Source organism: Drosophila grimshawi, unplaced genomic scaffold, assembly GCF_018153295.1.
Source record: "Drosophila grimshawi isolate 15287-2541.00 unplaced genomic scaffold, ASM1815329v1 contig_311, whole genome shotgun sequence".
NCBI classification, from domain to species: domain Eukaryota; kingdom Metazoa; phylum Arthropoda; class Insecta; order Diptera; family Drosophilidae; genus Drosophila; species Drosophila grimshawi.
The window spans coordinates 15,475,608-15,500,827 of record NW_025063098.1 but is presented as its reverse complement, the minus strand read 5'-3'; the positions used below and the strand labels follow the sequence as shown (position 1 = coordinate 15,500,827).

Here is a 25,220-nt window from a genome sequence, read left to right as displayed (position 1 = left end):
TTGAATACAAATAAACACTCAACAATGCCCACACACACATGGAGGCACTTTATTATATTTTCTCTGGCAATAAATTGAATTTTAAGCCCCATGATGGCAATAACATTAAATCAAAATGTTATGAACAGAATAAATGACAGATAGATACCCTATGGACAATTGTCTCGTCTTTTGCATTCTTCAAATTCTACAAATATAATAATCTATATCTGGGAATTAATTCTATGGCTCTTATAGTCTCTAAGATTCCAAACTGATTTATGTCAGAGACATCACCAGCAAATATCTATAGTACATTTCAAATATATTCCACAAGTAGCAATTAAGTAATGAAATTACATATATGAACATTCGATGTTCGCATTTTTAATATTTGCACTTTTGCTCTCTGGCCACGAACCACAGGTATGCGCACTGTCCAAACGGGCCGTAATGCTCCAATCCTCGGAGATGATGGCCTACAATGAACTACAGCCGGTGGGCGGCAATACCGCAGTTGCGTCGAAAGCCTCGGCACCACAGAATATTATAGCCAATGCTGGACTCAGCTATGAGGATGTGCTCAACGATGACTTCCAGTTCGATATGGATGGACACGATGTAATGGTATTTTTGCACATACAAAAAACGGGCGGCACATCCTTCGGCAGGCATCTGGTGCGTGACTTGGACCTGAAGGTGAGCCACATAAATTATTATGTATTAAAATTCAATTTCTCATTAAATTTGTTTTGTTTTTTGTGGATATCTTTATCAATATTCTTGCTATCGAATGAATCTATTTCAGCGTCCTTGCGAGTGCCAAAGGCAGCGCAAACGTTGCTACTGCTTCCGTCCGCATCGCAACGAGAACTGGCTCTTCTCCAGATACTCAACGGGTTGGAAGTGCGGCTTGCACGCCGACTGGACCGAGCTGACCAGCTGCGTGGACGTCGAGCTGGACAAGAACGAGGGCGAGACGGCGAAGCGTCGCTACTTCTACATCTCACTGCTGCGCGAACCGATCTCACGCTACATGTCCGAGTATCGACACGTGCGGCGCGGCGCCACCTGGAAGGGATCGCGGCATTGGTGCCTGGGTCGTCAGGCCACCGCCAGCGAGTTACCGCCCTGCTACAAGGGCAAGGATTGGCTCAATGTCGATCTCGATCAGTTTGCCGGCTGTGAGTCGAACCTTGCCGCCAACAGGCAAACTCGGATGCTCGCCGATCTCGCACTCGTTGGCTGCTACAACAAATCCTCGATGCCGGCGCACGAACGCGATCGTGTCATGTTGGCCAGCGCTAAGCGCAATCTTGCCGCCATGGCGTACTTTGGACTGACGGAATATCAAAAGGTATGTCGTAAAATGACAAATCATCTTTTTTGGTCAAGTTCAACTAAAGAAACGTATATACCTTTGCTGCAGATGTCCCAATATATCTTCGAGGAGACCTTCAACCTGCGCTTCGCCATACCCTTCGAGCAGCACAACGCAACCATTTCGGCAGCTGCTGTCACGAATCTGCGTTCCGATCAGCGGCGACGCATCGAGAGACTTAATGGCCTCGACATTGAGCTCTATGCATTTGCCAAGAACTTGTTATTCCAACGGTGAGCACTCCTTAAGATATCTAAACAATAGTTTTACTCAGCTACTCAGGGCACTCCAGTGTTATATAAACATTTACAAAAGTTAACTTGAAAGACAGAGAAATGGATTAATAATAGATTATTAATTGTAAGAACTGTTCAAAGGCAGCATTTAAATTTAAGGGAGAGTTGGCATACTTATTCAGCAATTAAATTTGAACAATTGGCATATATTTCAAATTGTCAATTCACTTTCTCGAATTTGCCACAAATTCTTTCCTTTTGAATGCATAGTAATGCCAGATTTAAGGCTTATATATATATATGTTAGTAATTGGATACAGTGCAAATAGAATAATTTGTCTTGCGCATAAATACTCAATATAATTTGCTAGTTGTTTGCCACTATTCCCTATTCCTGCTCCTTACAACAAGTTTGTCCGGACGGAGAAACCTGATCCTTTTGTACATTTTGTTTGCCACTCCTGAGCTGGGGTCGATGACTCATTGTGTGTCTTATTATCTTATGGTCTTACTACGCGTAGAGGGTGCGAAACCCTTTTCTTTTTGTAGCGATCAGTTTGTATTGACACCGGGCTGGCTCAAAGGTTATTCTTTCCATACACAGACAGACCAAAAGAGTAGACTGAGAGAAACATGATCGCATAATGGCATTTTCTTATTTAATGGATCCCGTGTTGCCATCTCTTCTGTCTTTGCGCTACTTTTGGCGCATTGAATGCTAATTAAATTTGGTTATGCCTGATCAGGCATGGGAAATTGTCGGTGCTGTTGAATTTTCTCATGGGTTCGAGGTGCTGGCAGTTAATTAATGATCTTAAATTTGTGAAAATGCCAGCAGTTAAAAGTCAACACATTAAAGATAATGCAAAGTATATGTTTTTGAATTTTAAATTATTAGTTAATTAGTTTATCGAGTCATTTTCTTATTGATCCCACTTGAAATTTTCACCAGGAGTTAATCTTGAAACCTATATCAGCATACTTTATAGGAAAGAGTCTCCTGTCTTCAACTAAGGTTAACCTAATTATATACAAATTGTTTCACAAATATTAATCGATCCACCAAGTGATCTTAGATATGATGTACATATAACTTTAGTTTATGCCTTGTTACCATTTGAGGGGACGTTTTACAAACTGTTGAGAAACCAGCTGCCAGCTAAAGGAATGTGGTGTGTCTGAGATTGCTTGGGTCTGCTGCTTCAAAGGCAAAGGTAAACAATTTACTTTGAACAGGCCAAACTGGCTGTCACCTCCTTATCACGTCAAACAGTCAGATAGGGTAATATATATAATACATAATGACATATATGCATATATGCTATGTACACACATTCAAGCATTACTATTTGTATATAGAAACCTTCGGGATTCTTCTGTGCTACCCTAAGACGCACTTCCTTTTTTGCCGCACAACTCGGTAGTTTTGTCAGTTTTGTGGCATTTCCCGCTGGGTGTTTGACCTATAACTAAATGGATATGGTGAAGCATTAAGCGATTTGTATTTGCCGCAAGCGTAAGTCAACTTAACTAAAAACCATTTGCCAAGCAAATCAATTAAATTTGAGGCGCAGTTTTCCACGAGTTTTCCTTTAATTATGCGGGTCGTGTGTCAACTTTATGCTGGCTGCCAGCTGTGACTGCCTATTTTCCCTATATGCATTGCACTGGGGCGGGCACTAACGGTTATTTGAGTGCAGGCGAGTTCTTTGTGATTCTTAGACAGCTGTCTAGGCACACACACACACACAAGTACACTTAACACATACTCAGTCGCAGTTTTAATTATTCCTTTAAGGGATTCCGATGTTGTCTTTGACAATTGCAACATTTGCGCGCGCCAAAAGTAGAGTTTCTACAGTGCACATAAGATAGCGATAAGGAAGTGTGTGTGTGTGTGTGTGTATTTATATATGTGGCACGAACCACCACCGAAAGCGGCAAGCAGCAAGACACAACATAAGGCAACCGGCAACCGCTGCTCACCTTTTAGCTGTCCCTGACTGAAACGAGGGTTGTTTTCAATTTCTTTTTTTTTCTTTTCGATTTGGGATCGTTTCGCTGCCTGCATTTGCGCCGGCGCAGCTCGATGACGCTTCAGTTAGGTTTTGACAACGGAACGCATAGGAACACAGTGCTATTGCAGCTACAGCAAGCAGGGGCAAGCGGGTTACGGGAACAATTTTATAAAAATAACAACAACAACAACGGACTTAACAGTACAGCCACAAAATTCAACGGACATATTTGTTAAACAAGTTTAATAAACTAAAAAATGATTAATTGTTGTGTTTGGTAACTAAAAAATTGTTTTATTGAGTTTTTGTTATTGCACAACAAATTGTTATTAAAAAGTCAAGTTAAAGCAACAGCAAGTGAAAAAAGCAACAAAAAACAAATAAATAAATATCATAAAGCAAAAAGCAACCAAGAAAAACAAAAGCAACATGTCCTTTTCCAAAGCCAAATTGAAGCGGTTCAACGATGTGGATGTGGTTTGCGGCTCACCAGCTGGCTCCGCTTCCATTTCGAACTCCAACAGCTCGGCGGGCTCGGCAGGCAGTGCCACGCCCACAGCAGCTACCATCGTAGCGCCGCCACCCGAGCGCAAGGAGCAGATCGAAAAGTTTTTCAAGGATGCGGTGCGTTTTGCCTCCAGCTCGAAGGAGGCCAAAGAGTTTGCCATACCCAAGGAGGATAAAAAGTCGAAGGGATTGCGTCTGTTTCGCACACCATCGCTGCCGCAACGCTTGCGTTTTCGTCCGGCGTCCAGCCATACAGCGGATAGCACAGTCGGCAGTGGCGCCTCAACAGCAGCCTCAACGCCGCTGCACTCGGCCACAACGACGCCCGTGAAGGAGTCCAAGTCGGCGAATCGGCTCAAGGGGAAAGAGGCACTGCAGCAAGAGATACGCAACAAGAACGAGATCATTGAGAGCTATCTCAGCCAGCTGGATGTGGTGCGTCGTCATGTGGAGCAGCTCAAGGATGCAGAGCTCAAGATGCGCGAGGAGCACGAGCAGACAACGGCCAAGACAGATCAGCTGCTGCAGGCACTCAGCAGCGAGAATCTGCAGCACAAGGAGCGCAACGAGCAGTTGAACGTGGAGCAGACGCAGCTCCTCGAACGCTATGCCAGCTTGGAGCAGCAGCTGCAGCAGCAGCGTGAACAGCATGAGCAGCAAGTGGACCAACTGCTCGCCGAGAATGAGGCCTACAAGCTGGCCAATGAGCAGCTGCAGCAGGCCTGCGAGCGGCAGCAATCAGCGGAGCAGCAGCTACAACAACAACTGGATGCACTGCAACTGGAGCTGCAGCAGGCACGAGAGCAGTCCGAGCAAAAGGCCTCGCAGCAGGTGGAGCTCCTCGAGAACTTGCAGCTGAAGAATACGACGTTGCTGACAGATGTGTTGCAACTGCAGCGGCAGATCGAACAGGACGCGTTGTCGTATGCCCAGGAGGCAAAGTTCAGTCAGACGGAGCTGGAATGCCTGCGTGTGGAGCGTAACACCCTGAAGAATGACTTGGCCAACAAGTGCACGCTGATACGATCGCTGCAGGATGAGCTGCTCGACAAGAGCTGTGAGATCGATGCACATTGCGATACGATTCGTCAGCTGTGCCAGGAGCAGGCGAAGCACACCGAACAACAGCAAGTGCAGCAGCAGGTCGAGAACGATCTGGAGAGTGCGATCGAACGAGAGAAATCATACTGGCGCACCGAGCTGGACAAGCGCCAGAAGCTGGCCGAGAATGAGCTTATCAAGATCGAGCTGGAGAAACAGGATGTTATGGTGCTGCTGGAGACAACCAACGATATGCTGCGCCAGCGCGACGAGAAGCTACAGAAATGCGAAGAGCAGCTGCGCAACGGCATCGATTACTACATACAACTGAGCGATACTCTGCAACAGCAGCTGGTGCAGCTCAAGCAGGACATGGCCAAGATCATAACTGAGAAATACAACTATCAGTTGACTCTAAACAATACACGCGCCACCGTCAACATACTGATGGAACGGCTCAAGAAATCCGATGCCGATGTGGAGCAGTTCAAGGCCGAACTGGAGTCCGTGCAGCTGGCAAAGGGTGCACTGGAGCAGAGCTATTTGACGCTTCAATCGGATGCGGAACAATTGCGTCAGCAGCTCAACGAATCCCAGACGGCGCTTGGAACGTTGCGCAGCTCATCGCAGACCCTGCAGCAGGAGGTATCGTTGAAAGAGTCCATGCTGCATGAGTTGCTTGCTAGCGAATCTGACACAATGGCCAAATTCAATAAGATTGCTAACTCGTTCCAGGAGCGCATCGATGGCGATGCCCAGCTGGCCCACTACTGTGACATGTACAGCGATCTGAAACGAAAGGACGAGACCCGCGAACTCTACATGGCCGACATGAAGAAGGCGCTCGACGAGTTCGCCAATGTCCTCCAGTTCGCTCAGCTGGAGCTGGACAACAAGGAGCAGCTGTTGCTCAAGGTGCGCGAGGAGTGCGAACAGCTCAAGCTGGAGAATATTGCGCTCAAATCGAAGCAACAGCCATCGGTGGCACTTCAAACGCCCAGCAAGGCGAACAAACCGAATACCACTGATCTGGAGAAGATTGAGGATCTGCTCATCGATTCCGAACTGCGTGCGGAGTGTGACAAAATTACGTCCTGGCTGCTCAACTCGTCGGAGAAGAGCGTGCGTCAGGATAACAATGCAGAGCTTAGCGAACTGCTCTCTTGCAAATCCCCCAAAGCCCGCACTCCACGCACCCCTCACAGCCCGCGCACACCGCGCACACCGCGCACCCCCAAATCTGCGGCCAACACACCCAAGAAATCGCTGATCTTTGCCGGCAAGGAGAATGTGCCCAGTCCGCCGCAAAAGCAGGTGCTCAAGGCGCGAAATATGTAGAGCGTCTCGCTAGAGAGTTACACGCGCGAAATACAAAATACTATTGCATTTTAGGCTATATTTTTCCCAACACCTAATTTAAATTATTATAAACTAGTTAAGAACCCATCCAAAAACATATGTGAAATACATGATGTGCTTTGTTGCATACAAAACTCGTTTTGATTTCCTGCCCTGCTTTTTCCAGAAGAAAAAAAAAACAAAAAACAAAAAAAAACGACGAAAAACAAAGTTGATTGCTGAGACGCAGTCAATGGGAACTTTTCAGGCTTGCGACTTCCTTCTTGCCCACTTCCTCAGGCGTAACGGAAGTGCAGCTGCGCATGCGCTGCTTAAGGGTGGGCCCAGAACACCAACAACAACAGCAGCAGCAACAACCACAACGACGGTGACAACAACAAGCTCTGAAAAAAAGTGTTTTTTTTTTCTTTTCTCCAAACTGCAATGAGTCTTAAGTCCGTTGTTGAAATTTGAGGGGTTTTTCCTGAAGGTACTGTTTTTAAATCTGCTGCCTGTCGGGGCCTTTTGTGTTGGGTTTTTTCTTTCTTTTTCTTCTTTGGTTTTCGTTCAGGTTCTGCGTTGTACAATCACTCTGCTTATGACCTTTGACATTTTGCGCTAACAATGCCCCGGGGCCGGTGCTGAGGTACAGCGTCTTCTTACAGCTGCACTGAGCTGAGCGCAGCTGCAGCAACAATTGAATTTTGATTTGGTGCAAAGGTATTTGGATTTGCTTGCCAGCTTTGTGCAAAGAGGGTTGCTTGGGCTAAGAAAGTTTTCAGTCCTCAAATTCCTCCCTTTTTTGGCTTTGTTATTTCTGTAAGTGCAGAGAAATGTTTACAAGTATAAAATAATCAGCTTTCAAATTGAAGTACAGTATGTGCAGGAGCAGCTGTGTAAAAGGTAGCCACTATCTTCTAAATAGAAAAGCTCCCAGTTTTGTTGTTTTTTTTTTCAATTTACCTACCTTCACATTCAATGTGCACTGTCCCTAAAGATTCTTCTGCTTTCCACAAAATAGAGCCACGGTCCACACAGTTGAGTTCCATTAATGCTTAAGAGGAATGGAGATTACTGGGAAAAATGTTCAAGGGAAGTAAATCGCCTGCGAGCAGGCATAAAGCAGGTATTCATTAAATAGTCCTGCTTCTTCGGGCGGTCTTCTTATGAAAAATCCTTGCAGATTAAGCAAAAATATTTGTTTTCTTAAAAGTTAATTGTGTAGCTATCACAATATTCTACAAAGAATTTTCAAATACTTCTATATATATAAATATATGTTTAATTTATTGAGGAAAAACGACAACTCAATCAACATTTTTTTCAATTTCTTTCTCTATCTTACAGTTTTGAGCATTTGAAAGCGAAAGATGCAAATTTCGCGCAGCGCTTTGCGAATCTGGGCAACATCTTCTATAAGCAGGGCGTTACGGAATTCAATTGGGATAGCAACATTGAAGATGCCCTAAGCACGGATCATTGAACGGATCTTGGAAACCAAAAATTAGTTTGTAGCATTTAGCTTTTAAGAAGAGCCCCTCATAAACACTCGTAACAAAAGAAACGATGCAGCGAAACGTGAAAGAAAAGCATAAATGATGCATTAGGAAAACAAAACAAAGGACTTTAATCTAGGGTCTAAGCATAAGGTTAACACTTATAATAAAACTAAAAAAAAAATTGAATAACCACATATAACTCAATCAAATAACAAAGCAGCAACGCGATAATGCATAATTCAGCAAAAATATGAAACAATCTGCTCTCATAAATGTAACAAAAATCTCTGTGCGCATAAAAAAGGTATAAGATTGTAGGAATAACGCTGATAGATAATATCCTACTTATAAACAACTACTCACCTTGCTCCTAAGTCGCACTCCAGACAACTCTCGTATTGTAAATAAAATTCAGTATATATGCTACGTACATTATAAATTATAAATTATAAATTATAAATTATGTATAATATTATTATTTAAATACACCCAGCGCATATACTTCACGCCATAATTTAGTTTTAACATTAGTGTATATTTTTTTATAATATTATTAGTTTAATATTTGTTATGTAAAGTCTTTGCAAAAGCCAAATCTATATTTAGTGCATAGCTCTGAAAAAAAAATATTTTTTTATATCCAAAATCGCATTTATTTTATTTAGTTATGTAGCACAAACATGTAAATACCATAAAAAAAACACACTCTCACACCCTTAACGTAATTTAGAAATGCAGCAATCAAATAAAGTTCAATTACACTATTTTAGATTTATAATAAATTTTTACATGAATATTTCATTTGCAACTGTAGAAGTTTAAAGCGTTATATTGTTAGCTGGCATAATTATTTAAGACAATAATAAATTGAAAACAAACGAAAACACAAAATAAATTAGAATTGAGTGAATATGCGAAAAATTTAATAAACTTTGTTTAACAAAAACCAACGAATTATGAATAAACAAAATTAAATTTAAAACCAAAATCTCCCAAAGTTATATGAGTATAAACAAATACAGAAGTCAGCTTAGCGATGAATTGCATATAAACTAAGGTGGAAACTGAATTTTGTCATTTTATAGCAAAACACCAAAATATAACTAACAAAAAATTTCAACAAATTCATTATGATTTCACGATTTTCTAAACAAGACAAACAAATAGTGAGAGAACAGATAACAGAACTTGGGAATGAGAAAAACGATATAAACAACATTAAATGCAGGTCAAAATGAATAAACTCAATAAATTATAATATAGAAATGTGATTTTTCTTTTCTGAGAACGCTCTCGGCTTACAATAGTAAGTATATATATATATAAATATATATATATATATTTATATTATTTACCAATTATTATCTGATTATCACACTTTTCTTGAGGGTCGAGTGGACGTAATCTTTGTTACATTTCCAATTAATAGACTGCTTCATTCAAGTCCTGTCTTTATTTTCGCACTAAAAATGTGTTTGATTATTTCATTTGAACTTTCCATCCTGTAAATAGGAAAAATACTTATGTTATTTGTATAAAATCTTTTTTCAGCTTATATTATTAGCGCATTGCAAAGCAGCTCAGTAAACGTGTAAGTTTCAGCCGGAGATCATGGCGGCAACCGATTCGGACTATAAGCGTCGCATGTCAACGGCTCTGCCGCCCGGCGTTGATATTGTGCAGCATATTAACGGGAATTTTGGACGCTGGCAACTGCGCATCATACTGCTGATCTTTCTTTGCAAGATACCCACGGCCTGGTTCATGGCCGTCATCATCTATACGGCACCGAATCCGCAGCGTGGCGAGTTGATTTGTCGTCCGGCCACCTGGAATGGCAGTGCGCCGGCCAGTGAGCATGGCGAGAACCGCAATACGGATCGATTGTTCAGCGTGCAGGTGTGCAATGCCTATGCCCAGAGCTTGTCGGAGAGTTTTGTGCAGCGCTATGGGCACAGCTGGAATGCGACACACGCGTCGCTGCCCTGCGAGCGAGTGGAGCACAATTCGGACTACAAATCACTCATCACGCAGTTCGATTTGATATGTTCGCGACGAGTCCTGGTCGCCGTCACACAATCCTTTCATGCTCTGGGCACATTAATGGGAGGTCTATTGGCATATCAGCTGCTGCGACAGTAAGCCTGCCTCTTATATAATCATGAATACGCAATACTTTATTTATCTTTGCTATTCATTCACACACAGCTTTAGTCCGCGTCGTTTGATGCTGCTGGGCATGCTGGGTCAGATATTTTGTGGAAATCTCACTGGACTGGTGGACACCTATCAGTTGCACGTATATTTCCGTTGCCTCACCTCCGTCTGCTGCACTCTCATGTATTCCGCAGGACACATCATATGTGAGTAAAACAAAAGACTTATGACACAAACTTGCTCAGCTCTGGTTACGCTCCCCACTAGTAATGGACATTACGGCGGGTAAGGCGCGAATTTTAGTGGTCACTCTGTCGGAGCTGTTCTGGTCGATTGGCCTGGTACTGCTGCCTGCTATTTCGATATACTTTGATGACTGGAGTTATCTCTATGTGGCCATATCCTCATCCCTGATTGTGCTCGTCTGGCTGCATCGTTGGATATCGGACGCGCCACGTTGGCTGCTGCGACATCAGCAAATAGAGCCCGCTTTGCGTTTGCTACTCGAATCTGCCACGCACAACAATCGCATGGTGCCCCTCACTCTGGACGTCCAGTTGAAAATCTATGCTAGCGAGTTGAATGCCCAGAAGCGTCAGCGCTATTGCCAGATTTGGGATAAGGAGACAAAGCGCCGTCAGCTCGTTTACATACATGTGATCTGGGGCTGTTCTCAGATCCTGTACAACATTATATTGCTCATGATACGCAGCCTGAGCGAGGCACACGTGCATGTGAATACCGCTGCTCTGGGCTTTGCCGAAATGATTGGCGTTTTTGTTGGACTCTATTTTATACTCTACACACGTCGCTATTGGCGATGGGCTGGCAATCTGATGATCATTGCGGGACTGTGCACTTACTTGGTCTGGCTGTTGCCGGAACCTGGTAAGTTTTGAGATGCGTTCTTCATTTGGATTTTTTCTAGTTGGATATTTATATATATTAATTGTGAATTAACGTCATTTTCCATCCACACAGATCGCAACCCGAGACGTGTTGGCTTGGAGCTCATACTTTGGATGCTATTGAAGTGTGCCCACGCTGCTTCGATAGCTGTGCTCACCACCTGCACAGGTGAAATGGTTTCCCCAGAGAAGCGTGTCCTGCTCATGTTCTCAGTGGTTAGTTTTGCACGCCTGTGCTTGGTCTTCTCACCAATGGTGAGCACTTTGATTGTGGTGCATCGCCTGTTGCCCATAACCATAATTGCCACTGTGGGTTGGATATATGGCTTGATCATGTGTTTCCTCAATCGCTACTACTGGAACACCGAACAGCAGCACGTGGTTCAAGTTCCGACACCCAATACATATGGCCGCAATTCAGCTGTTATATTGCGATATTGCAGCACCTCCAGCTCCGATGTGAGCGGATATAGTAATGATATGCAGCGGAACTTTGTGCCGAATGTAACCGTCAGCATTTCTGATTTGTGGCACATCAATTTTCATACGATCCCCGAATGTGATAGCATTAAGAAAGCCACCGAAGGCGTCATAAAATCGCAGAGTATGCATAGCATTTGAATTTTGGTCAGCTGCCAAAAAGTATGCAGCACTTTTCGGACGAACAGAATCTTAGACCTAATGTGATCAGTGAAGCAGCCATAAAACTTATGATCATTTAAGTTTTAAAATATATATAATATACACATAAGATATACAAAATACATAACTAGATACATTCTAATAATAATAATAATAATATAAAAAGTCGCGCCCTGCATTTTTATTGAGATCAGTCTGTGAAGTAATTCCGGACTTTTTGGAGCTCAAATTATTTTTATTTTATTTATTTTTAGCACCAATTCGAGTATTGCAATATATTCATATTAATGTTTTATTTGTATATAAATGTAAACAAATATAAACAGATGAATAACACAACAAATGTAATAACAACTGACAATAGTAAATAAGTGTGTACCAAACTTTTCTGAATGGGATGTCCAAATTGTATTTTTCTCATCAAGTTAAATCTAAACTACGTTTCATTGTAACCAAGTAATTAAAAGGATTTTTGATTTGTTATTTCTTTAAACTTTGCCCAGCACTGCGGAAGTGTGTGTACATGTGTACAATTGCAGCCACATTTATTAGTATTTGTAATAATGGGATTTGTCTTGCTTTGACCTGCCTCAACAGGTTTGGGCACTTTTCCATATTTTATAATATTTATTTAATTTAATTGTGCCAGGAACCACCCTGCAGCCAACTCGTACTCATACTGTACAAATTAGTATCATATTTATGTATACCTTAGTTATTGGCTACATTTTATTACATACACTTGTTTTTTTACACAATTTTAGATTTTTGATCAATTTTTACATGAATATTTCATTTGCAACTGTAGAAGTTTAAAGCGTTATATTGTTAGCTGGCATAATTATTTAAGACAATAATAAATTGAAAACAAACGAGAACACAAAATAAATTAGTATTGAGTGAATATGCGAAAAATTTAATAAACTTTGTTTAACAAAAACCAACGAATTATGAATAAACAAAATTAAATTTAAAACCAAAATCTCCCAAAGTTATATGAGTATAAATAAATACAGAAGTCAGCTTAGCGATGAATTGCATATAAACTAAGGTGGAAACTGAATTTTGTCATTTTATAGCAAAACACCAAAATATAACTAACAAAAAATTTCAACAAATTCATTATGATTTCACGATTTTCTAAACAAGACAAACAAATAGTGAGAGAACAGATAACAGAACTTGGGAATGAGAAAAACGATATAAACAACATTAAATGCAGGTCAAAATGAATAAACTCAATAAATTATAATATAGAAATGTGATTTTTCTTTTCTGAGAACGCTCTCGGCTTACAATAGTAAGTATATATATATATATAAATATATATATATATTTATATTATTTACCAATTATTATCTGATTATCACACCTTTCTTGAGGGTCGAGGGGACGTAATCTTTGTTACATTTCCAATTAATAGACTGCTTCATTCAAGTCCTGTCTTTATTTTCGCACTAAAAATGTGTTTGATTATTTCATTTGAACTTTCCATCCTGTAAATAGGAAAAATACTTATGTTATTTGTATAAAATCTTTTTTCAGCTTATATTATTAGCGCATTGCTTTACGTTGTTTCCGTAATAACAAAAGAAAACAATGAAAGCAAAAAAAAAACTAATTCGCACCCAATTTGTGGCCTCTTGAGCTAACAGCAAAAACAAACTTAAAATAATATCATATCGAATAATATCGTCGATGAAAATTTTCGCCAAAGCAGCTCAGTACGCGTGTAAGTTTCAGCCGGAGATCATGGCGGCAACCGATTCGGACTATAAGCGTCGCATGTCAACGGCTCTGCCGCCCGGCGTTGATATTGTGCAGCATATTAACGGGAATTTTGGACGCTGGCAACTGCGCATCATACTGCTGATCTTTCTTTGCAAGATACCCACGGCCTGGTTCATGGCCGTCATCATCTATACGGCACCGTATCCGCAGCGTGGCGAGTTGATTTGTCGTCCGGCCACCTGGAATGGCAGTGCGCCGGCCAGTGAGCATGGCGAGAACCGCAATACGGATCGATTGTTCAGCGTGCAGGTGTGCAATGCCTATGCCCAGAGCTTGTCGGAGAGTTTTGTGCAGCGCTATGGGCACAGCTGGAATGCGACACACGCGTCGCTGCCCTGCGAGCGAGTGGAGCACAATTCGGACTACAAATCACTCATCACGCAGTTCGATTTGATATGTTCGCGACGAGTCCTGGTCGCCGTCACACAATCCTTTCATGCTCTGGGCGCATTACTGGGAGGTCTATTGGCATATCAGCTGCTGCGACAGTAAGCCTGCCTCTTATATAATCATGAATGCGCAATACTTTATTTATCTTTGCTATTCATTCACACACAGCTTTAGTCCGCGTCGTTTGATGCTGCTGGGCATGTTGGGTCAAATATTTTGTGGAAATCTCACTGGACTGGTGGACACCTATCAGTTGCACGTATATTTCCGTTGCCTCACCTCCGTCTGCTGCACTCTCATGTATTCCGCAGGACACATCATATGTGAGTAAAACAAAAGACTTATGACACAAACTTGCTCAGCTCTGGTTACGCTCCCCACTAGTAATGGACATTACGGCGGGTAAGGCGCGAATTTTAGTGGTCACTCTGTCGGAGCTGTTCTGGTCGATTGGCCTGGTACTGCTGCCTGCTATTTCGATATACTTTGATGACTGGAGTTATCTCTATGTGGCCATATCCTCATCCCTGATTGTGCTCGTCTGGCTGCATCGTTGGATATCGGACGCGCCACGTTGGCTGCTGCGACATCAGCGAATAGAGCCCGCTTTGCGTTTGCTACTCGAATCTGCCACGCACAACAATCGCATGGTGCCCCTCACTCTGGACGTCCAGTTGACAATCTATGCTAGCGAGTTGAATGCCCAGAAGCGTCAGCGCTATTGCCAGATTTGGGATAAGGAGACAAAGCGCCGTCAGCTCGTTTATATACATGTGATCTGGGGCTGTGCTCAGGTCCTGTACAACATTATATTGCTCATGATACGCAGCCTGAGCGAATCACAGGTGCATGTGAACACCGCTGCTCTGGGCTTTGCCGAAATGATTGGCGTTTTTGTTGGACTCTATTTTATACTCTACACACGTCGCTATTGGCGATGGGCTGGCAATCTGATGATCATTGCGGGACTGTGCACTTACTTGGTCTGGCTGTTGCCGGAAACTGGTAAGTTTTGAGATGCGTTCTTCATTTGGATTTTTTCTAGTTGGATATTTATATATATTAATTGTGAATTAACGTCATTTTGCATCCACACAGATCGCAACCCGAGACGTGTTGGCTTGGAGCTCATATTTTGGATGCTATTGAAGTTTGCCAATGCTGCTTCGATAGCTGTGCTCACCACCTGCACAGGTGAAATGGTTTCCCCAGAGAAGCGTGTCCTGCTCATGCTCTCAGTGGTTAGTTTTGGACGCCTGTGCTTGGTCTTCTCACCATTGCTGAGCACTTTGACTGTGGTGCATCGCCTGTTGCCCATAACCATAATTGCCACTGTGGGTTGGATATATGGCTTGATCATGCGTTTCCTCAATCGCTACTACTGGAACACCGAACAGCAGCATATGGTTCAAGTGCCGACACCCAATACATATCGCCGCAATTCGGCCGTTATATTGCGACGTTGCAGCACCGCCAGCTCCGATGTGAGCGGATATAGTAATGATATGCAGCGGAACTTTGAGCCGAATGTAACCGTCAGCATTTCTGATTTGTGGCACATCAATTTTCATACGATCCCCGAATGTGATAGCATTAAGGAAGCCACCGAAGGCGTCATAAAATCGCAGAGTATGCATAGCATTTGAATTTTGGTCAGCTGCCAAAAAGTATGCAGCACTTTTCGGACGAACAGAATCTTAGACCTAATGTGATCAGTGAAGCAGCCATAAAACTTATGATCATTTAAGTTTTAAAATATATATAATATACACATAAGATATACAAAATACATAACTAGATACATTCTAATAATAATAATAATAATATAAAAAGTCGCGCCCATCATTTTTATTGAGATCAGTCAGTGAAGTAATTCCGGACTTTTTTTGGCAATTAAACCCTTGCTAATTAAATTAAGTTAATAAATTAATGTGTGGATATATGTATGAAAAAGTGTCAAGACACGTGGAGCTCAAATTATTTTTATTTTATTTATTTTTAGCACCAATTCGGGTATTGCAATATATTCATATTAATGTTATATTTGTATATAAATGTAAACAAATATAAACAGATGAATAACACAACAAATGTAATAACAACTGACAATAGTAAATAAGTGCGTACCAAACTTTTCTAAACTACGTTTCATTGTAACCAAGTAATTAAAAGGATTTGTAAGGCTCTTGGACAACTCATCTAAAGTTAAATATCATTTTATAACGCGATTATTATCAAGTAATCAAAGCTCGACTGGGAGCATTAAGCAGGCAACAAACAGAGATTAAGAATTTACTGCATTAGAGATCATTGTGATCCCAAAGCTAATTCACGCTAATTCTTCTGATCACCGTGAACGAGGCCAGGAGCCGATGCTCATTCCGCTGCTTCTGCTTATGCCTATTTTTGATTTGTTATTTCTTTAAACTTTGCCCAGCACTGCGGAAGTGTGTGTGTGTGTGTGTACATGTGTATAATTGCAAGCACATTTATTAGTATTTGTAATAATGGGATTTGTCTTGCTTTGACCTGCCTCAACAGGTTTAGGCACTTTTCCATATTTTATAATATTTATTTAATTTAATTGTGCCAGGAACCACCCTGCAGCCAACTCGTACTCATTCTATACGAATTAGTATCATATTTATGAGTACCTTATTTATTGGCTACATTTTATTACATACACTTGTTTTTTTGCTTTGTATAAATAATTTATGGCGAATGAACTTTGCACAGTACTCTCAGAAGCAGCTAAAATTGATACGAATTTAACAATTTTTCTGCTTAGTTTGGGATTTTTGGGTAATTCCACATTGCATTTTTCAGATATAAAAGTGGGTCTTGTTTGTAAAACTGTAATTCTGTCAGCAAATCGAAAATAAATGCCGATGCGTCACTTGGCAAAATCGAGAACAAATGCGACAGGTACAATGATATAGATTAAAATAGAAATCAAACAGCAGACACAGCAAATAAAAAAGTGTTCTTATCAGTCAGAATACTCCTGAGATGTATCAAGTGGTCTTTTCTTAATGTCAATTGTATTAATGGCACTTGTCTGTTGCATTAACAAGTGGGGTTATCTGCTCGGGCAATGTGGACAAGATACAAGTACTCTGCACCTATCAGATGCATTAATAAAACAATGTAATTTATTGATTAAGTGCGCAGATGGAAATAAAAAGAGACTACTTGTAATAATATCCTGGTAAAAAGGCTGAGCCTTGAAAGGCTGACAAGGAAATTGTGAAATCGACCAGTTTCAACGGAAGCACTTCGCACATATTCTCCGCAATGTGTTTTAATTATTTGCTCAAATTCATTAAGAAAATTATCGCGTCGATTGACGAGTTTGGCCGGACTTCGTCTGCGTCTTCGATATAGCGGCTCGTGTGCCACTGGCTTCAGTTGGATTCCGTTTCTCGGCCGATTGAGACGCTAGCGCGCTGTTCTGGGACCGCGTCTCGGAAAAAGACAGACAAGAGAGTTGAGAAAAACCCGCGTGTTGTATCAAACCAGAAGCGAACATAATATGTACGATATCCAATAATGTTTATTGCCGCTAAATAAGTTGATATTCATTTGTAGGCTGTCAAATAAATAAACAAAAGAGACTTTGCCATACGCAGAAGGTGCTGAAAATCCAGAGAATGCGCAACTAACCAACAGAAATAAAGCGATTCAAATTTCCAAATATCGGGTGTTAATTGCCACCAAAAAAAAAAACGTGTATAAAAAGTGAGCTTTGTTTGTTAAATATATAAATTGTATTCGTATATATCCGACGAAATCAAATCAGCAACTAATTTAAAAGTCAGGCTCAAAATGCCCATAGACAGAAAGTAGTTTTCCATTGACAATAAATAACCGGAACGGGATTATTTGATGAATTAGACTATATGTGAACAACGCTAATAAAATTGTAATTCAATTTCACAATTAAGAACTTATATTTCACTAATTTCTGGAGGATATCGAAGGGGTTCTATATATTTTTCATGTGACAAATTGAACACTCTGTCGTAAATCTTAACTTGAATAATCCAGTATTGAAACAGATCAGTTCCATACATTGTTTTGTTTGCCATGTCGAAATTAATTTTCTACTAGTTTATCATGTTTTTCATAACCTTGTAATGAGATGCATTAACATCAGCTAAGAGCTGATATTGTAAATGACCTTATATTGTACATTATATGATTACAAAAACGCAATTCAGCAACTATGTTAATATCACTAGACAATACTCTAGTTATGGAAATTTAATGATTAGCAATCTAGAATAAGCCATTAGTAAGTGACGCCCCCCTTATATGGGACAAGGTATTAGTAATTTTGCATTTGCATGACGAGTAATTCAACTAATTATAAAAACCGACAAGTGTCAATTGGAATTCTTATGGAAAAATCAAACATGAAATATTGGGGAACCAGTTTCGTACAATAGTCTGGCGCGCACTGCAATTAACACTGCCACTTAAATTTGAAATTAAAATATTTGCCGCCCATTGCAAAAGGTGACAGATGTCCGCATTGGGGCATTGTTCGATACTATTATGCTCCACATGAAAATTGGCAGCTCATGCTGCTGGCTCAATTGAAATTAGCATCTGGGGAGATGTCTGTGAAATTAAGTTGCAAAGTTGCTAAACTACGACTAAGCTGAATTTTATCTGATGAATAACTAATGCAAATATGATTTCAAGTTACCCAGTACACATCTAAATTGAGAGCTATCATATCATACTGTGTTAAGATATCTCACTTGTCTTTGACAAATATAGTTATAACCCAGATAATAACAATGTAACTGCCCGATAATCAATTAAAGAACGCAAAGGCTCTTTACGGTCTACCGTATCTTCAATTTGCTGTATTAATTGCAAATTGATAAAAATTATAAATGCTTTGTAAATGTTTTTTCCATTGTGGTAGATCCAGAACACATAAATGTAGAAGAGAAGCTAGCTCGGTGGTACCGAATATAAAATACTCTTATAAAAAAAATTGCAGTGCTATCAATGAATGTAAAAATAGTTTTGGCCCATTAGAGCTGAATAAAGTTGTCTAGTTTTTCAAATAAATTTTGACCATTTCACAAATCAGTTATACTAAAAATTAGTTTATTAACTGAACTTAGTTTGAAATTTGAACAACCTTTTTAACAGTATAAAAACTAGTTTCCATAGTGTGAAATAGTTCAACTAATTGTGTTAATTTATTTATTAGAAACTTGCAGAATTGAAGATGTACATAAATCTTTTTATATATATTATGTCACCTCAATCAATGTTGGCTTCTGAAATAGCCTTTACATACAATACTCGTATATCACAGACTTTTTGTCAAAGTCAGCCATTCACAAAATTGTTCACTCGACAAATCCCTCGCAACGAAATTGGATCAAATTTCGAACCACAGGCATTTGATGAATTTTGCATGACATTCAATGCCGCCGTTCGATTGGCGACTGTCGAGTCGCAGTCGTGGAAAGTTAACTGATTTTTAGCTGTAACCGTTTCAATTGATTTCAATTGAGCTGCACGTTTAGCAACGGGGCGGCGGGGCGGTGAGGACAAATGTTTTCTTTTTTTTTGGTTTTTGTATAGTGTATCGTGTGTTAATATTTATCCACAAATAGAATAAAATGACACGCACATCAACTGATGGAAATTGTTGTCATTCACAGAGTGTATCCATTGCCGCAAAATGTGCCACTAGGAAGACATTGGAAATGGTCAATCAAGCGTCAACAATTCAAGGTGGAGGTGGCAGGCACTCACCCGTGCCCAGTCCCCAACTATCACAGAGGAATATCTTGCGTGCTAGCCCCAAGTGCTCGAGCCTAGACGTGGTGGTGGCGACGCCAGCAGCTCCTGCTGCACCTGGCAACGACATCATTGGCGATGTCGTCGGCAACTTTGGCATCTGGCAGCTGCGCACCATTCTCATCATCTTTCTGTGCAAGATACCGGCCGCCTGGTTCATGGCCTGCATCATCTTCACCGCCCCCGAGCTCTATCCACGCACAGAGTTCACGTGCGACACGAGCTACCTGAACAGCAGCTCCAACTACAGCGTCACGGACAACCAGTGCTACGTGCAGGACGTGGAATCCGATAGTCGGAGTGAGTGCGAACAGTTCACGTATGTCTCCAGCTTCGATTCGCTGATCATGCAGTTCAATTTGGTGTGCCTGCGGGACATCTTCATTGCCTGGACACAGTACTGGCATCTGTTTGGCGTCCTCGTTGGCGGAGTATTGGGCACCAAAATGATGCTAGGCATCAGTCCACGCATCACCTACTGTGTGGGTGCAGTGGCGCAGATCTTTTGCGGGGTTGTCACTGGCTATGCGCGGGACTTCAGTCTACACTGTGCCTTCCGCTGCATATCGGCCGTGTGCTGCGCCATTATGTTCACCGCTGGACAGGCTATTTGTAAGTCAAGTCTTGTATATTTTCAACTATTTCCTTTATTTTTTCCACTCACCAATAGCAAGCCCTTTCAGTGACCTTCTTTAGCTGACTGGCAGAGGGTAAATGTCGGTTATTTATTTATTTATTAACCTCCAGAGGATTGATAGAAGTAACAATGCAAATAACCTGCTCGCTTTTTGTTTACTGGTCATTAATAAAAAACGAACCCTCAACCAGCAAGCTTAAGACTTTTGTCAAAATAGTTATAAACTGCAAATGTATTCATTGCTTTAATCTGTTTGCAGTTACTGACATAACGGCTGGCATGCATCGGATTGGGGCCATTATACTCTACGATACATTCTGGTCCATTGGTGTCATCATCTTGCCGACCTTGTCATCCTTCTTTAACAGCTGGTCCCTCATCTATGTGGGCATAACGTTCCCCACTGTGATGCTCCTCGTGCTGCTCTACTGGACTCCAGACTCACCACGCTGGCTGCTTCGGCATGCCGTCGATCGTCACTCCATTGCCAATGTGGAGCAAATAGTTCGCGAAGGCGCTGAGATCAATGATCGCTCCTTCAAAATACCACCGGACTTTCGACAGCAGCTGGAGCTGCTCAGTGAGAGACTTAAGGCGGCGCCAGCACCAGCACCCTGGACGCAGCTGTGGCAGGGCAAGCGGGCCAAGACTCACATGGTCGCAGCCCATTTGGCATTGGCCTTCTTTGTCATCAATTTCATGGGCATGTTGCTGAATATTAGATCCTTTGGTCGTAACTATCTGGTGCCGAATACCATAGCAATGGGTGAGTTTGAAGTTGTGTTTAGTTGATTCTATAGTTGATTCTATGTATTTCATTATTTCAGGTTTCTCTGAGATAATTGGCTGTTTTCTGGCGCTTCATTTTACTATGAAGCACAACAAATGGAAGTGGCAATGTGCCGGCACCTTCAACATTCTGGCTGGAATGCTGGGCTGTATGGGCTGGTTATTCACCGGCGCCGACTCCAGTAAGTGACACAATTATCTTAAGCCACTACAAAATTGGTAAAAAGAGTTTTGCAAAAGTATGTAACAAAGCAGACGGAAGCATCTCCAATCCCATAAAGTACAAATATTCTTGATACGGATCAATAATTGAATTAATATAATCATGTCTGTCAATGACTATGCCCGTTACGCAAAAATCGATACATATCGATACTAATCGACAGTTAGAATGTATCAATATCGGATAGGAAACACCCAAGTCATATTCTCATTTATGAGAAATTGATAGTATGGCAATCAATCAGAATTTTCACTACCGGCTCTGAAACCCTGTTTTACCTTTTTTATTAACTCTCATTACTAGTAGCTAATTTAACTGAAAGCTATTGCAAAGCGATATTTCTTTAATTTTCTATTTCTTATAGAATTATTATTATTATTTTTTTTTCTAGTTTCTTTCCATTCGATTGTTCTCTAGAACTATTATACAAAGATAACAAAGAACTTAAAGAAGAACATTTGTCCCTTTCTATGCCGGGCAGTAAACTTTTCCCTCCTTGTATTGCTAAAGAAAAATCATTTCACTTACATTTTCACTCACAGTGGATGCTGACTTAAAGGTCTCGCTGTGGATGATCATTGCGACGATACCCAAGGCTGGTGTGTCCTGTGCTCAGTCGATGCTCCTGGCCTGCATGAATGAGCTGGTGCCGGCGAACAAGAAGCAACTGTTTGTCTTCTCAGTGGTGACGTGGGCACGCATCTGGCTCCTCTCGGCACCGTTCTTCAATGTACTTAAGCGTATCGATACTGCTCTCTCTCTGACCTCGTACTGTGTCTTCAGCATACTTGGCGGCATCTGCACCTGCCTGCTCCTGACGCCGCGCACCAGTAGTGCTCCTGTGGTGCCCCAACCAGAGCCGCTGCAGGATAAGAAGGAGCAATCGCCCTTAAGTACTGCGATTTGGACAATCGAATCGGATGTGCATAATACACGCTTGTAGGCTGTACTGTTGTCTTACTAAAATTCCATATATATTATATTTAGCTAATAAAAACTCAATTCACTGTGATTAGTTAAAGCCAAAAACGGGTCGATAAATTTGACTTGAGCTTTAGTTTAATTACAACAATACATATACCAACAACAGAAGGAAGCACAAATGCCCAAATATCCACATCCAATAGATTCTGTAAGCATGCCGTGAGAGATTGTCAGAAATAGTTTACTTGGTCTAATAGATGTACCTGGATAGATCTTACCTGGTCACCTGCATTTTGTTCGCATCCACCGTAAATTGTTCACGATGTAAATATTTATTAATGCCTATCATATGACACCTGACATAGTCATCATAGTTCAGCTCATCCAGATTCCAATAGAGCATCGGAAATGTGTCGTTCTCAATTAAATGCTTGAAGTAGAAGCGACTGCGATTCTTAAAGATCCACTCATTGAGCGAGAAGAAGCTGCCTACAAATAAGAAATGATGTCTCAACTAAACTTTAATGTGAATTTGAATTTGAAATTACCCACCTGCCAGGCAGGCCTGTCGAAACTTTTTGGCAATGGGCGTGACAAAGCGTTTCTTGGGGCCCAGCAGCAAAGTGCGCAGATCAATAAAAAGAGCAGGCACAAAATGTAGCATCCACACAGCCAGCTCATGCATCATGGCGCCACGGCGATATTTGAAGTTGGGAAACATAATCATGCGCTTTGTGGGATATATGCGGGACCACTTCATGGTCAGCTCACCCAGTCTCTGCCAGCTAATGGGATTCGTTACGCCCGATGTGGCATTGCAAATGCTGATGCTGCAACAGACAGCAGACAGCGAGAAAATAGTGTTTAGAAGCAACTTATACAAATTGATTATTTTTTATTAGTTTCACCTGCCCAGCTGCGCCTTGTGCACCATCATGATCATTGCATTGACCACAAAATCCACTGGGATAATGTCACAGATGAGATTCTTATCGCCCAATATGCTGCTAATACCACCCTTGCCGATTTCCATCATAATCCCACTGATCGCCTGTATGTTATCGATCCAGCCCGGATACGGTTCGCGATAGGCAGCCGTCACAATCGAGGGACGCACTATGACAATGGGTATTATGTCCTTGTACGAGCTGACAATCTGTTCGGCTATCGACTTGGTGAACGTGTACGTATTCACATGTGGACCCTTTATATAGTCTGCCAACCGATTCAGATACTCTTCCGGTATTTTCTTGGTACATCTGAGAAAATGCTGCCAATCCACGGGCGGCAGTGTTGGATAGATGCACTCATCCACATATTTACGACCCGGATTACAGTAGGCGGTGGAAACGTACAGAAATCTCTGTGAAATAATCAAAGCTTATTTAGAAAAATGAGAAATGCAGCATTTTATAACTAGGAATTATCCTTTTAGATATATTCCAGTCTCAAAGCTAAACTTAACTTAATATTACTTATTTATTTCTTATAATCTGTTTTTAAAATTGAACTCAAGTTGTTAGTCAGTAGTAAATACCTTAAGCTGCCTCATATCGCTGCACATTTCGAGCAGATTGTATGTGGCCACCGAATTGACGCGTGCTGCCACACTGAGGCACTCATTGAAGCGCACCTGTAAACAATTAGTTAGCCACAGAGTCTATCCGCAATTCAAACTCGCACTCACCGTTGCGGCGCTGTGAAAAATAATATTAACCTGTGCACAAAGCTCGGATCTGTCTCGTTCATTCAAACCTGTTGACAATTGAAAGGAAAACAAACACAAAACAAAATAGCGTCAAAGTTGTTTTTCAATATTTTCACTCTTACCAAAGTTATCAGCCTCAATGTTGCCCGCAAAATATGCGATTTTCTTCAGGCGTTCCGGATGGGAGCTGCGCAAACGCAGAAAGATGCCATTTTTTAAAAAATTCTGGAAACGCTCTTCAGGTACAATCCCAGCTTTGGATCTAATGAGCATGTAGATGCGCTTGATCTGTGGAAAACTCCAGAGCAGCTTCTCCAGCAGGGCTTTGCCCACAAAACCTGTGGCGCCTATCGTGTAAAAGTCAAGTCAAAAAAAAGGTATAAAAATAAAGAGTAAGTGAATATTGGAGACTTACCCGTTATGAAAACGACTGCATCTTTATAGATATCCAACGGTGGCTCCATCTCACGTTGTTGCCACTTTGGTGGCATGAATGCAACTGTTTGCAATTGCATTTCTCTCAGCTTGCCAATGCACTTTACACTGCGCTTGAGCCAACTCCACTGGAGTTGCCTCCAATAACAAGTTTTTTTCGCAACGTAAACAACAATTGCGCAACAATTTCGCCGAATCTTACACAACCAAAGCAAATTGTGGGTGAAAAGACCTCGATCCTGAACTTAATCTAATCTGCCAGAACTTTATCTAAATTTTGCGCTTTTTTGTTTTGTTATAAAAAAACTACTAATTGTGAAAATAAACATTAACTTAAGCGCGAAGGAAAATGATCGGAAATCCGAGAATTCTGGTTTTCTCTGAAAGTACAAGGACGATTTGGATGATCTTTGGCCAATTCGTAGGCCTGGTAAACACAAAATTGTTGAGAAATGTCACGCCAGGTTCTGGCAGGATATGTCCTAAGTATGAACACCTTTCTTTTTTATTTAATTTTAGTATTTAGTAGTTTTATTCAAATTGACAGACAAAGTAGTATTTGTCTCAATGTAGGCCTAATATTCCTTAAAATGACCGAGTTAGGCGCGATTTTTATATTTATGTATTTTTCTCATGCCTGTAATTGTAAGTGTTTGCTGAATCCTGGAAATCTTTGAATGCTCATCGATAGCACTTTCTCTTGTGAGCTTGAAAAAATGTGATTCAACAACTTTTCCAGCCAATGCATCAGAATATAATATTATAAAGTACAATAATGGTTAACGGTA

General features: G+C 41.1%; 6 protein-coding genes across 7 annotated transcripts in view; 5 read left to right on the top strand and 1 right to left on the bottom strand.

Annotated features, from left to right (window-relative positions):
• LOC6568000 (heparan-sulfate 6-O-sulfotransferase 2) overlaps nucleotides 1-8,445 on the top strand; it is a 91,422-nt gene extending 82,977 nt beyond the window's left edge. Inside the window, exons 3-6 of the mRNA XM_001994116.3 lie at nucleotides 406-678; nucleotides 788-1,336; nucleotides 1,409-1,593; nucleotides 7,848-8,445. Of these exons, the coding sequence (XP_001994152.2) occupies nucleotides 406-678; nucleotides 788-1,336; nucleotides 1,409-1,593; nucleotides 7,848-7,983 (1,143 nt within the window). The 3' untranslated portion in view covers nucleotides 7,984-8,445. The remainder of the gene's footprint in view (nucleotides 1-405; nucleotides 679-787; nucleotides 1,337-1,408; nucleotides 1,594-7,847) is intronic.
• LOC116806137 (trichohyalin) lies at nucleotides 4,044-6,605 on the top strand. Its single transcript, XM_043214950.1, has 2 exons — nucleotides 4,044-5,807; nucleotides 5,898-6,605. The coding sequence occupies exons 1-2, from the start codon at nucleotides 4,044-4,046 to the stop codon at nucleotides 6,498-6,500; spliced, it is 2,367 nt and encodes a 788-aa protein (XP_043070885.1). The 3' UTR covers nucleotides 6,501-6,605.
• A 1,155-nt stretch (nucleotides 8,446-9,600) lies between the features above and the next one.
• On the top strand, nucleotides 9,601-11,833 carry LOC6570710 (solute carrier family 22 member 1). The gene is made up of 4 exons (XM_001996886.3): nucleotides 9,601-10,137; nucleotides 10,208-10,362; nucleotides 10,424-11,044; nucleotides 11,138-11,833. Exons 1-4 carry the CDS (start codon nucleotides 9,611-9,613, stop codon nucleotides 11,683-11,685), a joined length of 1,851 nt encoding a protein of 616 aa, XP_001996922.1. The 5' UTR covers nucleotides 9,601-9,610; the 3' UTR covers nucleotides 11,686-11,833.
• Nucleotides 11,834-13,460: 1,627 nt separating this feature from the next.
• On the top strand, nucleotides 13,461-15,749 carry LOC6570706 (organic cation transporter protein). The gene is made up of 4 exons (XM_001996885.2): nucleotides 13,461-13,985; nucleotides 14,056-14,210; nucleotides 14,272-14,892; nucleotides 14,986-15,749. The coding sequence occupies exons 1-4, from the start codon at nucleotides 13,492-13,494 to the stop codon at nucleotides 15,531-15,533; spliced, it is 1,818 nt and encodes a 605-aa protein (XP_001996921.2). The 5' UTR covers nucleotides 13,461-13,491; the 3' UTR covers nucleotides 15,534-15,749.
• Nucleotides 15,750-17,307: 1,558 nt separating this feature from the next.
• Nucleotides 17,308-22,381, top strand: LOC6570704 (solute carrier family 22 member 13). Of its 2 annotated transcripts, XM_032742208.2 has the most exons (6): nucleotides 17,308-17,421; nucleotides 17,476-17,625; nucleotides 19,578-20,328; nucleotides 20,613-21,119; nucleotides 21,181-21,324; nucleotides 21,908-22,381. In XM_032742208.2, exons 3-6 carry the CDS (start codon nucleotides 19,623-19,625, stop codon nucleotides 22,306-22,308), a joined length of 1,758 nt encoding a protein of 585 aa, XP_032598099.1. In that variant the 5' UTR covers nucleotides 17,308-17,421; nucleotides 17,476-17,625; nucleotides 19,578-19,622; the 3' UTR covers nucleotides 22,309-22,381. The 2 variants fall into 2 exon arrangements, with proteins under 2 accessions (XP_032598099.1, XP_001996920.1); XM_001996884.3 differs by lacking the exon at nucleotides 17,476-17,625.
• A 47-nt stretch (nucleotides 22,382-22,428) lies between these two features.
• LOC6570703 (putative fatty acyl-CoA reductase CG5065) lies at nucleotides 22,429-24,461 on the bottom strand. The gene is made up of 8 exons (XM_001996883.3): nucleotides 24,413-24,461; nucleotides 24,120-24,344; nucleotides 23,977-24,044; nucleotides 23,827-23,922; nucleotides 23,198-23,652; nucleotides 22,842-23,119; nucleotides 22,568-22,778; nucleotides 22,429-22,495 (listed from the first exon to the last, which is right to left on the bottom strand). Exons 1-8 carry the CDS (start codon nucleotides 24,459-24,461, stop codon nucleotides 22,429-22,431), a joined length of 1,449 nt encoding a protein of 482 aa, XP_001996919.1.
• Nucleotides 24,462-25,220: the final 759 nt, after the last annotated feature.

Excerpts from the sequence above, each read along its gene's own strand:
- LOC116806137 (XM_043214950.1), top strand. The coding sequence starts at position 4,044 with ATGTCCTTTTCCAAAGCCAAATTGAAGCGGTTCAACGATGTGGATGTG. Across the intron at positions 5,808-5,897 it reads CGCAGACCCTGCAGCAGGAG|GAGCGCATCGATGGCGATGC; the intron begins GTATCGTTGAAA and ends AACTCGTTCCAG.
- LOC6570710 (XM_001996886.3), top strand. The coding sequence starts at position 9,611 with ATGGCGGCAACCGATTCGGACTATAAGCGTCGCATGTCAACGGCTCTG. Across the intron at positions 10,363-10,423 it reads TTCCGCAGGACACATCATAT|TAATGGACATTACGGCGGGT; the intron begins GTGAGTAAAACA and ends GCTCCCCACTAG. Across the intron at positions 11,045-11,137 it reads CTGGCTGTTGCCGGAACCTG|ATCGCAACCCGAGACGTGTT; the intron begins GTAAGTTTTGAG and ends CCATCCACACAG.
- LOC6570706 (XM_001996885.2), top strand. The coding sequence starts at position 13,492 with ATGTCAACGGCTCTGCCGCCCGGCGTTGATATTGTGCAGCATATTAAC. Across the intron at positions 14,211-14,271 it reads TTCCGCAGGACACATCATAT|TAATGGACATTACGGCGGGT; the intron begins GTGAGTAAAACA and ends GCTCCCCACTAG. Across the intron at positions 14,893-14,985 it reads CTGGCTGTTGCCGGAAACTG|ATCGCAACCCGAGACGTGTT; the intron begins GTAAGTTTTGAG and ends GCATCCACACAG.
- LOC6570704 (XM_001996884.3), top strand. The coding sequence starts at position 19,623 with ATGGTCAATCAAGCGTCAACAATTCAAGGTGGAGGTGGCAGGCACTCA. Across the intron at positions 20,329-20,612 it reads CACCGCTGGACAGGCTATTT|TTACTGACATAACGGCTGGC; the intron begins GTAAGTCAAGTC and ends ATCTGTTTGCAG. Across the intron at positions 21,120-21,180 it reads GCCGAATACCATAGCAATGG|GTTTCTCTGAGATAATTGGC; the intron begins GTGAGTTTGAAG and ends TCATTATTTCAG.
- LOC6570703 (XM_001996883.3), bottom strand. The coding sequence starts at position 24,461 with ATGGAGCCACCGTTGGATATCTATAAAGATGCAGTCGTTTTCATAACG. Across the intron at positions 23,653-23,826 it reads GCGATATGAGGCAGCTTAAG|AGATTTCTGTACGTTTCCAC; the intron begins GTATTTACTACT and ends ATTATTTCACAG. Across the intron at positions 23,120-23,197 it reads CACAAGGCGCAGCTGGGCAG|CATCAGCATTTGCAATGCCA; the intron begins GTGAAACTAATA and ends TGTCTGTTGCAG.